The 14,930-nt window shown below is 41.2% G+C and overlaps 1 protein-coding gene across 2 annotated transcripts in view; it reads left to right on the top strand.

Annotated features, from left to right (window-relative positions):
• The window catches only part of LOC132872385 (junctional adhesion molecule-like), a 57,487-nt gene extending 43,937 nt beyond the window's left edge, over positions 1-13,550 (top strand). Inside the window, exons 3-6 of one of the 2 annotated variants that reach the window (XM_060907159.1) lie at positions 8,494-8,808; positions 8,920-9,030; positions 9,125-9,397; positions 10,014-13,550. In XM_060907159.1, coding sequence (XP_060763142.1) covers positions 8,494-8,808; positions 8,920-9,030; positions 9,125-9,243 — 545 coding nt within the window. In that variant the 3' untranslated portion in view covers positions 9,244-9,397; positions 10,014-13,550. Of the gene's footprint in view, positions 1-8,493; positions 8,809-8,919; positions 9,398-10,013 lie in introns of both variants that reach the window. The other variant, XM_060907168.1, reaches the window with a different exon arrangement.
• Positions 13,551-14,930: the final 1,380 nt, after the last annotated feature.

The raw sequence follows: 14,930 nt of genomic DNA, 5'->3' as shown, positions 1-14,930 counted from the left end.
TTCTGTTTCCGGTCCACCGGCTGGGTGAGTGCTGTTTGTGCGGGTGAATTTTTTTTTTTTTTAACGCCGGTTTTTCGACATTTTTTTCGGGTTCGTAAATCTAAACTCGAACTTGACATTTACGCATTCCCAGGGCTTTCCACTAAAGCTCATACTGCCTCCGCCGAGTGCGCGCGCGCACACACCGCATGTCGGGGCCGCGGATGAGTTACTCTCCCCTGATCAACGAAGTCGGCGGGGAATTTGTGGTTATTATCGGTACAAACAGCACGAATCACAACTTAAATGAGTGCGGTTCAGTTTGATTATTGTCAGTCCGTTAGATAAACATTTAATTTTATTAAAATCGAAAATTAATATTTAGAGCCTGTGGGCTACAAAAATAGTCATTAAAGTAGCCGGCTGGACTTAATTGTGTGGCCGCAGCCGGTGCTTGTGGAAAGCCCTGTCGAATCAGCTCTGCGCATGCACCGTGCGGCACAAAAAAAATGGCAGCCACCATGAAGGAAGGAGATCCGGAGTTTTCAAACATTTGCTTAAGTGTGAAATCGCAAAATGGTATTCTAGCGAACAACAAAATAGTAAAGATTCAGAAAAACAAATCATTCAGTGATCATTTTAATAGTGTAATTTCATCCGAACTCGGCCTAACGGTCGATTTAGAACTACAAAAAGTCCGTGTGTCGGACATTTTAAGTACCTTTGTAAAAGTTTTGCAAATGTTGCAGTCAGCATTTAAAATGCTAACTTAAAGTTTTTGTACAAGTTTCAGTTGATTAAACTGTCATTTTATTAAATGTGTCTGCTTTTGTAATAAAAAAGTACTGAAAGAAAAAGCAAACACAGCATTGCGATTTCTTATCCATCCATATATAATAAAAAAAAATAAAAATAAAAATCCCTCCCTCCCGACTGAAAATTTTTTTGCTCACCCGGTGGACAGGAAACGGATTTTTTTTAAGGATGGCCTGGGACAAGGCAGACCAGAGTGTAACTTGCACATTTACCTGCATTTACCAGCGGATTGAATTTGGTGAGTAATGGTTTAAATCGTTTTCATATTTTGTGCGGTATAACAAAGTTACTGCCGTTCGCTACAGCTTGCGTTGAACACTGCCAGAGCTAGCCGAAGCTCTGGTGAAAATAATAGCTCCCGTTTGCCAGATATTAAGTTAGCTTAAAGCTTGTGTAGTTAACGGTAACATAAAAGAAGAAACACAAACTTCTTTCTATTATCTCTGTAATTGGTATTTCAGGGACGTGTGAGGTTAATATTCACGTGAGGGGCTGAAAAGGCTGAAGGTGAAGTGGTAAACTCTAAAACTTGTTAGCCTATACTTTGGCCTATGCTTGAAGCCTTTTGTGACAAAATAAAAACTTGTGAACCCTGGTCTTTTTTACACTCCACTGTTTTACACTGTTATTTATTGATTCATTAAAACGTAATGGTTTTGAGCCATCTAAAATAGCGAAAGCGGGCGTCTCGCATTTACTGCCCGGGCTCCATCCATTGACAAGACGGGGCGTCAATTTTTTTCAGCGCGAAATTAGAGAGAAGACAACAGGGAAGAGTGTGTCACGAAAGGCTTGCCGTGTGTTTAGACCAAAAGCCACTAAAGCTGTTGTGTAAATCGTTATGTTGATGATATTTTTAGTCGCTGCTGTAGCTTTTGTCACCATTCTAAGTCAGCTAGCCTACTCCTGGCCATTAAAGCTTTAGTAGTTTCTGGTGTGAACACATAGACCGTGAGCCAGGGCCTCAAAATATGGAAACCGTTACTGAAAAAGTGGAAAAGGCTACCATACCTTTTCTGAAAGCTTGGATTCTCAGCTTTTCAGTGATGTATGATGGCCATCTGACAAGAGTAGCTGTTTTGAGTTATCTCACACAATGTAAACTAAGGTTGAGAAAATATTGCATATAAATCAAGCAGAACACTGTGTTCATTTTGTAATGTAAATTCCATGAAAGTTGGGACCTGATATAAATTATATGTGTTGGACATGTATTAAGGACCCTTTGAAATATCTCAAAATGCTGAATAATAACTTTTTCTAAAAATGTTTTACCTCAGACTTTCAACTCGACATGTCAACAAATTAGAATCGTACACTACTGGTTTGGGGCGGCACGGTGGTGTAGTGGTTAGCGCTGTCGCCTCACAGCAAGAAGGTCCGGGTTCGAGCCCCGTGGCCGGCGAGGGCCTTTCTGTGTGGAGTTTGCATGTTCTCCCCGTGTCCGCGTGGGTTTCCTCCGGGTGCTCCGGTTTCCCCCACAGTCCAAAGACATGCAGGTTAGGTTAACTGGTGACTCTAAATTGACCGTAGGTGTGAGTGTGAGTGTGAATGGTTGTCTGTGCCTATGTGTCAGCCCTGTGATGACCTGGCGACTTGTCCAGGGTGTACCCCACCTTTCGCCCGTAGTCAGCTGGGATAGGCTCCAGCTTGCCTGCGACCCTGTAGAACAGGATAAAGCGGCTACAGATAATGAGATGAGACTGCTGTTTTGTCTTTGAAAAAATGCCATGTCTGTTATCCCCCCTCCAAATCAGATAATATGGGTAAATGGTACATTTTCTGAATCCTCAGGGTCATGCCAGTATTTCAGTGTTTGGATTTTGTTTTTCTGGTACTCCCTGGTGCCACAGAATTAAAAGACAAAGGATGACTTAGGCGGAAATGGAAGGAAAATGTGTGTGATTAAAAGTTTGAAGAGCTCCAGGGTTGGCTGTACTCATCTAAAATGCTCACAAAAGGATTTAAACGAAAGCTCAGAGTCTCCCCTTTAAAATGATGCCAAACATAACAAAATAAAATATTCCAACATGTCCAATATAGATTTCGGCAATATCAGTGTTCTGCTTGATTTATACACAATATTTTCTCAACCTTAGTTTACATTATGTGTGATAACTCAAAACAGCTACTCCTGTCAGATGGCCATCATACATCATTGAAAAGCTGAGACTCCAAGCTTTCAGAAAAGGTATGGTAGCCTTTGCCACTTTTTCGGTAACAACCAACCCCTCTAGGTCACGGACTAACAGTAGAGAGTGGTTTACAGTTGATACTGATGTACCACTTGCACTAATACAAACATTATCCTTAGGGCCCGTTTACATGAGGACGCTGTCGGGTAAAAACGACTAAATATTTTATCGGAAGTGCCTTTCGTCTACACGGCGACGGCGTTTCCGAGGCTGAAAAACGGAAAAAATTGAAAACGCCTTCCAGAGTGGATAAGTTAAAAACAGCCCCCGTTGCATATCCGTCTAAACTACCCAATACGCGAAACTCTGCTCGGATCTGCTCACGTCGGGTACGCGTTTACGTCATACATATGTCATATACTGTACATGCCAGCCCGGGAAGTAAGAAAGTAAGTAAAAAAGTAAGAGCATGTCTGATTACATCGATCCAACGGACCTTCAAGCTGCTCTTGCAGCTTTAATAAACGTCCAGGAGTCCTTCGAACATCTATACCAAACCTGCACATATACCGTTAATGAACAGAGGCGGGTATAGTATGCTCTTACTTTTTTACTTACTTTCTTACTTACCATAGCCAGAGTAGTCAAAGTTTTCGCGGCGCAGATGTGCAGAATCTGCAGAGAGAATGTGCAGATCAGACAAGACGTTAGACGTTGCGCATGCGTGCAGACATAGCGGAGGTCTTTCACAGCACCACCTAGCCGCCTGGCATGCACATCTGTGACAGAGCGCAATGCGTCTGTCACTAAACAGCGGTTCCTCCCGCTGGTCATGTTTCAATGGTCAAGTGCAATGGACTAAACCACAGTTGCAAAGACATTCCAAATGCAATCTGTGTTGTATGTTTGTTGTGGGTTTGGTAATGGGGGCTTTACAAGTATGTTTTGTTACAGGTACATTTGTTACAACTTTTAGATATGTAAACCTGAAATGTTTGGTACATGTGTTCATAGTAAAAGACGCGACACAGGTTTAAACAGCGCAAGCATTTATTAGTTTTCACTATAAACAATAGCGTGTAAAGATTCATTAAGTGCGCACGTTTAACATCTGAATCCTTTTCTGCTAGAGTTTATCTAACATCAGCCAGAAATGTTTGTAGCCATTTACCTGCTGTAGTCTTCCGGGTGCGGGACCAGACCAGAACGCAGGTCTGAAAGCGCTTTTCAAGGTTTCTTCCGCGATGCGCGGGAAAGCAGCTCATTAGAGCGGAGAGAAATGGTCTAAAAATCTTACGTAAGTGTTTGTTGTAATATTTAAGGTCTGCACATTGTTGTAGGAGTGTAATGCATGCAGTGAAAATGTTTAGAACTGTTAAAATCTGTCTAGATGTGTTGATTGATTTTAATTGTGTTAAGACTGTGACGTAGTCTTAAATATGCGCTGCACTGTTCATTCAGGGGATGCATGACTTGAGCTCTGTGTGAGTAATGCCAGAGTAGCCTAGCTTGCGTGGGCATTTTGTCCCAGAATTTTTTTTTGTTTGGTTTTGTCATGTTTTTTTTTTTTGTTTGTTTGTTTGTTTGTTTGTCCTGTTTGTGTTAACTGCCGGCTTAAGAATAAAAAGAAAACTATTTTTGTGAAAGAATTTTCCTTGTTTTGCTCATCATTCTGACTGACTACTCCATCCGCTCGGCACACTCTATTACAACATCCAATTGAATTCCACACATTTATGCGTCACCGTATAGACGCAGATTTCCTCCTTGAAAACGGTCATGTAGACGCGGAAAAAAGTGAGAACGAAAACGGACTTTTGCGTTTTTGTTTCAGACCGTCCCCGTGTAAAGTGGGCCTTAGAATGAGTGTGTTAGGGGAAGAGGACGCTGCAGCTGTTAAGCTGGAAGTGGGCCTGGCTTAAGCTGGAGGGCAAGGTATCTGTGAAGGGACAAGAGGTGTCCTTTCATGTTGGGGATTTCTTTAAGAAAATTGACAGAGAGGGATTGGCCAGATGTGTCCTCTGCCACAAGGACATAAATTATGCAAACAAGGGCAGTCATGCTTTGATTGCTCACGTCCAAACTGCGATACATCAGTGTACCGGAAGTATTTCCTCCGCACCACCAACTCCTGTCGCCTGACAATACCCCACCCCCGCGCGTGCGCACCCTTCTCACCTTTTCAACCCCTGACCCATTTTCATGCCTGTTTATTCATATGATTAAGGTTCTGTACTTAAATCCCTCAGCCCTGGCACTCACTGGCCAACTAGCCTCTGCACTCTTTCCAGTCACTAGATCATCCCGACAGGGCTGTCCCCCGAGTCCAGAACTTTTTGCACTTTTCTTTTGAGCCACTTGCTCAGCTGATTCGTCAGTCTTCCAATGTGCGTCCTATTTCAGTTCACGACACTCATCACCACTTGTCTTGATATGCCGATGATGTTTTGGTCTTTATGGAGAATCCACTACAATCTATACCTAACTTGCTGTCCATTTGTGAAGAATTTAGTTGTCTCTCTGGTTTTAAGATCAACTGGACCAAGTCCTCATTACTTCCTCTTAATGATTCGGCTAGGAGGTTGCAATTTGCAGCTGGTCTTCCAGTTGTCCAGAACTTTAAATATCTCGGGATACAAATCTTCCCATCCTTGAATCACATTGTAACGCATAACTACTCAGACACAATGAATAAAATTAAAACAGACTTGGATGGGTGGATTAGTCTCCCCAACTCTCTCAGAGCCCGTATCTCTATAGTCAAAATTAATATTTTGCCCATAATACATTTTATCAGTTCAATGATCCCCCCCCCCCTCCCCTCCTGTCAATTATTGGAACAAATTACATTCTAGTATTTCACGGTTTATCTGGAACAGGACGCGTCCGTACCTCAGACTGTCAACTATACGAAGAGGAGTGGCCAGTGGTGGCTTCTCGGTACCTAACTGTAAGTTTTATTTCTGGTCATTCGTGCTTAGGTCATTACTTGTATGGTGTGACTCTAATGCATCAGTTTCCTGGCGTAGGCGAGAGGAAAATTGTGTGAGACCCTGGGACTTGCAGGAGGTTCTCTTTGCTAATATATCCAATAAGCAATGTCGGTTGCATTTTGGCTCAATAGTTTCACAACTTATTCAGACATGGCGTGCGGCTGAACTTCAATGCAAGATCTCCTGCAAGTGGCATACACTTACACCGATCTTTACCAACCGAGGCCTTTTGATTGGAGGAAGACCTATTTCATGTTCTGCCTGGAGTAATAGTCATATTCCCACTTTAGACGATGTTTATGGTGACTTTGGGCTGTGTACCTTTCAAGATATTAGAGACGGGTATAATGTGCCTGTATGCTCGTTCTTTTTCTATCTGCAGCTTAGATCATCTCTACTGGCACATGGTGCCCCGGGGCAACAATCTTTACCAGTCCACCCACTATACAAGTTACTCATCACACAAACTAAAAATAGAGGTACGCTCTCTGCATTATATCACTTCTTCCTGGAGGCCTCTTATCATGAATTACCACTTGACAGAATGTGGAGGCGTGACTGCCCCAATCTTGATTCTGATTTTGAATGGTCACAGGTCTGGGCCAATATTAGGGAGGCTTCCCGCAACCCAGACCACCAGCAGATCCACTTTAACTATATACACAGAACATATTTAACCCCTCGCAAGCTCCATTGTATGAAGTTGATAACTGACCCCTTGTGTAGCCTATGTTCTATGAAAGCCTCTGGCACTTTTTTGCATATGATGTGGAATTGCCCTCCTGTCTCACAGTTCTGGTCTAAAATGGCAGCTGAGTTATCTGACTTGGTATCAGTGACCATACCAGTGACTATACTTGTCCTTCTGCTAAACGATCTGTCAGAGATGAATATTACAAATCTTAAAAAGCGTGTTGTTCTAGCCGACCTGACAGCTGCCAAGAAGTTGATTGCATTGCGATGGAAACCTCCCCATTCTCTCACCATCAGACACTGGGCCCATACTTTCCTGGATGTAATTTATTTAGAACTGTCAACTGCTAGAGTTAATGGCGCTAGTGAGGCTACCATAAACAACTGGCACGCAGTAGCTGATTCGCTGAAAGAACTTGTAGGATGAACACTTCCCTTACTTGATGCTTTTTTTGTGAGACTTGTACTCTCCTTGTTTCCCCTGTGTGTGTGTGTGTGTGTGTGTGTGTGTGTGTGTGTGTGTGTGTGTGTGTGTTAGAGATATAAAATCTATAGGATGCCAGTAGACTCGAGTGAGCGTACCTAATGAGTGTAGTGCTGGGGTGGGAGGGGGTGCTGCCCCCCCCCCCCCCACTCATGTCCTTTTGGTTTCGTTTGTTTGCACCTTATTTACATGCAAAGTTGTTGTTGTTCTTCTTCTTCTTCTTATTATTATTATTATTATTATAACTAGTAATTATTTGTTACTGTCAATTCTTCTCATCTCATTATCTCTAGCCGCTTTATCCTGTTCTACAGGGTCACAGGCAAGCTGGAGCCTATCCCAGCTGACTATGGGCGAAAGGCGGGGTACACCCTGGACAAGTCGCCAGGTCATCACAGGGCCGACACATAGACACAGACAACCATTCACACTCACATTCACACCTACGGTCAATTTAGAGTCACCAGTTAACCTAACCTGCATGTCTTTGGACTGTGGGGGAAACCGGAGCACCCGGAGGAAACCCACACGGACACGGGGAGAACATGCAAACTCCGCACAGAAAGGCCCTCGCCGGCCACGGGGCTCGAACCCGGACCTTCTTGCTGTGAGGTGCCACCCTGTCAATTCTTGTACTGTCTTTATTGTCCAATTAACGAGTTGTTTTCGGTTGTAACTTGTGTTCTTGTTCAAATTAACATTTGGTCACAAAAAAGATGTAACAAAAATATCTCCTCCATTTACCATCACAAAAGGGGAAATAATCTCATGTTGTGACACATCAGTATCAAGTTATAAATGGCAATAAATAGTGATGATGGATATCAGACTGAGCTGAACTTTGGAATGCTGTCAGATTGGATTTGACACATTTCTCAGTCTAATCTATTTTATTTGTAACACTGTAGTGTTTATAGAGCGACATGACACCTGACAAAAGCCGAAATAAACATTAAAAAAGGCTTCAGTAGTTGTCACTGTCCACCATAACATCATTTAATGTCTACAGAAATCTGTCACTAGACTCGGTGTGATAGTAACTTAACATTGATAAACACAGTCTGTACATCAGCTGATACTTTAGAAAGTCTTTTTCAACACGTCTTTAGGTTCAGTTAATTTGTAATGAAGGGTTTATGTAGGTGTCATGTAGCCCTAAGACGATGTCCCTTCAGTAACCTTGCCTTCATAAGATGAGGTGCATGCCATAAACACAGATGATAATAACTAAAAGCAAAACAGCATTTGCACAAGTTATGATTAATCCCCTTCATCCTTATACCTTGTGAAAATCAAATTTTTGTACATCCTTTTAAAAATGTTGTGATTTACAAGCAGGGAATATTAATAATTGCTCTGCTTCTGTTATTAACTGTAAATGTGATGTTTACAGGCTGTGAGCTGGTGAAGGCAGGGTTAGAGGCGGTGACTGGGTTCACAGGAGAGTCTGTAGTTCTGCCCTGCGTCTGCACTGACCTACAGGACAAACCAAAGTCTGTACAATGGAAGTTTAGAAGAGGATCTGGAACAAATTATCAGGAAATTTACCCTGAACAGACTGGACATCACAGGAACAGAGTCAAACTGGTCAGTAAAAACCCTTCAAGAAACCTCTCTCTACTCATATCAGACCTGACTGAAGAGGATCAGGGAGACTACAGATGTTCTGCACAGGCTGATTACAAATATTTCAGACTATCTGTTAAAGGTACATTTGTTCATTAATGACTGTGAGCATGCTTTACTCCAGTGTCATGGGCCATATTACTCACAGTGATATTAAAACTAATTCCTGTTTAAGTTTTATTGTTCTTTTCAGTCAGAAGAAGAGAAACTTCAACACGCTCAAGCAAAACAGACACAACACCTCCATCAGAACCAACAACACTGGAACAAGATAAACCGCAAACACGCAGCAGCCTCCCTATAGGTGCCAAAACTTTTCATTTTATTCAATAATGAAAAGGTAAAAAAAAAAACCTCATCCCTATTACGTTTATTAACTTTGTTGTGTTTTATGACAGTTTTTGGCATTCTGGCGGTTTTATTGTTGGTGATACCTGGTGTAGTGACATTTATTTGTTGGAGACGTAGAGGTACACACACACACACACACACACACACACTGAGATTGATTAACTGAAAACCTTTCGAACCAGAAGCTATCAAACCAGCAGCACTCCTGTAAGTCACTCTGGATAAGGAAAACTAAAGGTCTTTTCTCTTTAGGAGGAAGATGTGGAGAGAACAGGATGACTGAAGAACGTCCAGACTGGAAGAGAAAGCAGAAGGATCAGGTTAGTGTACATGCAGGCGTCAGCTCAGCTGCATTTTTATTATTATGTGGCACTGTGCCAAAACCCCAATAATCTAGAGATTTTATTTTTTTTTAATTTTTGAAAGAATCTGGATCATCTCTGGAGATATTTTTTACCATGCCGTGATCAGAGAGAACCCAACATGGATTTATCATATATGGGTCATAGTTTGAAATATCCAGGCAAAACCATCTCTGGATTCTGGGATATTTTGCGCAGTGTGGCATCTTTAAATCTTTGAAAAGGAAGGGAGATGATTGAGAATGTGATGAAATTTTTTTTGTTCCTTTTCATTGTCCATCAGAGTCCTACTGTATTCTTAATTTGATCTCGATTCAGTTCTGCATGGTTACAACAATAACAGTTATAGCAGATTTGTTTCTAACTTTAGTTGGATTTGTGAGACACTGCAGGTAACACACATGAACCACACATGCTCTCATTGAATAGTGAGTTATAGGAAAGTATCTCCTGCTGCCCTTAACTCTCACCTGCTCAGATGGATAAATATAAGTTGGGTTTTTGAGGGCAACAGTAAAAGCAAAAGAAATAACTGTGTTTTTATGTCTAATTTTCATGCTTTGTCTTTCCACAGACTGGACCAGATGATACTTACTCCACTGTAACCTACATTAACACCTGGAGCAGCGCGGGTTCAGACCAACGCTGGAGAGAAAACTGAATACGCCAGCATTATAACAAACTAACCCACAGTAAATATCGATCCATTCTCAGATATTGTAGAATAATGCTGAAAACATATATTAAATACACACAAGGTTCAAGCACCAGCTTCACAATATTGGCTGTTTTGGGATTATTATTTTGTTGTTAGAAATCATATTCACAGACATGCCTGTGTGTAATTTGGGGGATGGGGGCGGGGTTTCCAGAGTATTGCGTTAACTTTACTTATGTTAGCTAAGTGTATTCTTCGTTTGCAACCATGTGACCAAAACTGCTTGCGTCATTGACCACCGCCATGTTGGAGGATCTACAATATACACATCTATACACAGTGGTAAGACATACAGCGGTAAGAGTACAGACTGGAGGGTAAAGAGGAGTTACATTTCGAAGCGTGTAGTCTCATCTCATCTCATAATCTCTAGCCGCTTTATCCTGTTCTACAGGGTTGCAGGCAAGCTGGAGCCTATCCCAGCTGACTACGGGCGAAAGGCGGGGTACACCCTGGACAAGTCGCCAGGTCATCACAGGGCTGACACATAGACACAGACAACCATTCACACTCGCATTCACACCTACGGTCAATTTAGAGTTGCCAGTTAACCTAACCTGCATGTCTTTGGACTGTGGGGGAAACCGGAGCACCCGGAGGAAACCCACGCGGACACGGGGAGAACATGCAAACTCCGCACAGAAAGGCTCTCGCCGGCCACGGGGCTCGAACCCGGACCTTCTTGCTGTGAGATGACAGCGCTAACCACTACACCACCGTGCCGCCCAAGCATGTAGTCATTTCTCAAATCTATTTTAAAAACAATTTTGACTGCTTCAAAAGAGAGGTATCTAACACACTATAACAGATTTAGTTATAAAAGAGCACTCACCGGGCGAGGAGGCTGCACACTGCAAAAAATGATGTCTTAGCATGTGAAAATATCTTAAATAGTTGAAACGATCTAGCATTTCCTATTAGAAGAATACAAGACACCAATTCTGAGATTATTAAACCTAGTTCTAGATTGCAATCAACTTATTCTAAGATGCCTTATCAAGTAAAAATATCTGTCCATGCAGCAAGATAATTTCACTATTATGAAGTAATTTGCTCCTCAAATTCATTTTTCAATTTTTTGCAGTGTAGTATCTGAGGTAGTGGATTAACATGAATCTTGTTCGATTGACTCTGTGATTGTTTGGGAAGATTGTTCAATAATTTTGTGTTTCTTTCTGCACTCTGTAAGCCTAGCATTTCGAGCTACTGCTTTAGTACCATCTTTGATTTTGTTGTGGCCCATATTTTGTGTTGGAGCCCAGTCTGGATCTGTAAAATTGGAGAGATCAGCTGGTTTCCCTAATGGAAAGAAAAAGTAAAATAAAAGCAGCGTCATCAAAAATATAGCTCTCTTTAAAATGAAATAATCGTAGAAGCCTTTGATTGTCGGCTCACACGCTCAATGATCACAGCTTTGTCACGTTTGATAGCGGCAAGTTTCTGCACGACCAGGCTATTAAACGATCCAATATTTCTTATAGATTGTGATCTTTTATTAATAACTAGTTCGTAGCACTTACCGTTGATAAAATGTTCACTGCAGACTCATGTGGCTTTTGCTTTCTCATCACTTACATCAGCCCAGTTTATGTTGGACAGCCATTGATGTCTACGCTCCGTGGAGAACTCTCCTGGCATAGTGAAGAAACAAAAGGAATTCTTGAGCATAACAACCTCTCAAGCATATCTTCTATCGTAAATGTGCACCATGTGAGTTTGTGTATATCCTCCAACATGGCCCACTTCCGGTTTAAAGCCTCATGCATAATTAGCTATGACGTCACATGCAAACGAAGAATTGTTCTGCATTGTCTCTGTCTGTTAATCATTTAGAAATTGCTGATGGACAATCTTGCAAGTTATGTTTTGAGTGTACATGTCATTTTAGATCTTTTGTGTCCCATTCTTATAGCAGGTTAAGAAATGAAAGTTCTAGAAGCATAATCCTGTTTTGTGTAAGAAGACTCCTATACATGTTCTGGTTTGTGACTTTCATGGAAAGTTTGACGTCTCCTGACTTCAAATCAATCAAATTTCATGAATTCTTCTTTCAATCTTAAACTCCAGCAAAACTTTGTGTCTCTCCAACTTATTTTTCCCATCTGCAAAATATTTTCAAAACTATTGAATACAGGTTCAAAATGGAACAAAATGATATTTCTGAAAGTGTGAATCAGTGTGTAAAGACCTACCTGTTCACCGAGGACTTAAATTAGCAAATACTTGTATTGTCTTTTTCATGAGGAACGAACCTCTCAACACTGTGTTTAATCTGATGAGACCCTTAGTCCCTGTCCTAGTGAAATAACATGAGGATGTGTTTTTGAGAGACTTCTGTAAGCACTTCTGTCGGTCATTTACATTTATGGCCAAATGCCATTCATGTAAATGTTCGTGTGAAACTTTTTTTTAGTCTTTTTTCAGTGTGCTTGATCGATACCTTACATGCATGTGTATGTCGATGTACAGTATGTGTAGCGAATATATTTATACTTTTTGTCACATTCTTGGAATTAACATGGTTTCATGATATGTTTTTGAACATTCCCTCTGAAATGTGTGTATTTTTGTTTTAATGGACTATATTCCAGTGTTTCTACAAACCCCAATTCCAAAAAAGTTGGGATGCTGTGTGAAACCTCAATAAAAAGAGAATGTGATGACTTGCAAGTCATGGAAACCCTAGATGTCATTGAGAATAGTACGACATCATAAATGTTGAAATTGAGAATTTTTATTGTTTTTTGAAAAGTATCTGCTCATTTTGAATTTGATGCCAACAACACTTCAAAAAAGTTGGGACAGAGGCACGGTTACCACTGTATTGTATCACCTCTACTTTTAATAACCTGTTTGGGAACTGAGGAGACGAGTTGCTGTAGTTTTGAAAGTGAAATTTTGTCCCATTGGTGCCTGATATATAATTTCAGTTGTTCAGTGGTTGCTCAACTGGCATGGACTGAAGGCAGGCCAGTTTAGCACCCAGACTTTTTTTTTTATTTTTACTATGGAGCCATGCAGTTGTAATACCTGCAGAATGTGTTTTGGCATTGTCTTGCTGAAACAAGCAAGGCCTTCTCTGAAAAGTTGCTGATGTTAATGTTGGCTGATATTAGTGGGGTTTTTTATCATTGTGTTCTGAATGATAAGGTGTTCATGTTGAGAGAGAGCCTTTGCTAGTGTTCTGGTAGATAAGGTGATTTTGAGGTGTGTTGTGCATCTTAGATGTGAGGTCAACTGCTGTAATGATAAAGTGAAGAATTTGATAAATTTTGTCGTTTTTTGAAACAACAGTTGATAAAGTGAAGAATTTTGAAAAAGTGAATTCAGTAATGAGAAATGTAGTCTATGTCACCTGCTGTAAAAAATAAAAATAAAATAAAAATATTGTAAGGGATGTCTGACAGTGTGCTTGATGAGTGTGGAGTATTACACAGTATTCTGTGTGTATGGCACAATGTTGGTGAACTGATGCTGTAAGAAAGAGGAAGTAGCCATTCTTCCACCAGTCCCCATGTTGCCATGGCCACAGTCGTGCGGTTACTCTGACTAGAGTGTCTCACAGTAGCTCTGAAGTGCCATGAGAACATGAGTTATGTGCACAACTGTGGTTCTGTGAACACAAGATAAATTCCAGCGGTGGTGAGAATCACCTGGATACCTTCCTGTGCATGTCACAACATGATGAACTGTACAGTACTGTGCAAAAGTATGAGGCACATATCAAGAAATACTGTAGACCAAAAATGGCTTAAAAAAATAAAAATTTTCAACATTAAAAAATACTATCAGTAAGTAAGCCATAATAAATGGAACAAAGTCAATATTTGGTGTGAGACGACCCTTTGCTTTAAAAAATTGTCTCAGGGACAATTAGTGCAGGACTTGTCCAGGGTGTACCCCGCCTTTCGCCCGTAGTCAGCTGGGATAGGCTCCAGCTTGCCTGCGACCCTGTAGAAGGATAAAGCGGCTAGAGATAATGAGATGAGATAATTAGTGCAGTTTGATAAGGAAATGAGCTGTAGGTTTTACTGAGCATCTTGCAGAACCAGCCACAGTTCTTCTGGACACTTTGACTGTCACACTTGCTTAAATTTTGCAGCAAAACCCAGGAGCCTTCATGATGTTTTTTAAATCTGAAAAGTGGTCTCTTATGTAATATGCTGCTCAGGTAAAAAAAAAAAAAAAATCTGCAGCATTTAATTTTGTGCTGAAAAATTAATGATGTTTGGAACTTTTTTTTATTTAACTGACTCAATAATGTAGAAGTCAAAAAATAGAAATCTACAAAGTTTGTATGAAAAAAATTAGGGTGCCTAAGACTTTTGCACAGTACTGTATGTCAGTATTTGAAATAAATTCCACATTCAAGCAACATGTGTACCTCAGCACAAAATGTTTTTGGAACATAAACATCCATCCATTATCTGTAGCCATGTATCCTGTTCTACAGGGTCGCAGGCAAGCTGGAACCCATCCCAGCTGACTGACTATGGGCGAGAGACGGGGTAACTTACACCCTGGACAAGTCGCCAGGTCATTGCAGGGCTGACACATGGACAACCATTCACACACACACACACCTACGGTCAATTTGGCACCGCCAATTATCCTAACCTGCATGTCTTTGGACTGTGGGGGAAACCGGAGCACACCAACACAGACATGGGGAGAGCATGCTAACTTCGCATAGAAAGGCCCTCGTCGGCTGCTGGGCTCAAACCCAGGACCTTCTTCTTGTGAGGCAACAGCGCTAACCACTACACCACCATG

Source organism: Neoarius graeffei, chromosome 2, assembly GCF_027579695.1.
Source record: "Neoarius graeffei isolate fNeoGra1 chromosome 2, fNeoGra1.pri, whole genome shotgun sequence".
In the NCBI taxonomy this organism is placed as follows: Eukaryota; Metazoa; Chordata; class Actinopteri; order Siluriformes; family Ariidae; genus Neoarius; species Neoarius graeffei.
The sequence above is the reverse complement of the archived record's forward strand: the minus strand, read 5'-3'. Positions and strand labels throughout refer to the sequence as shown.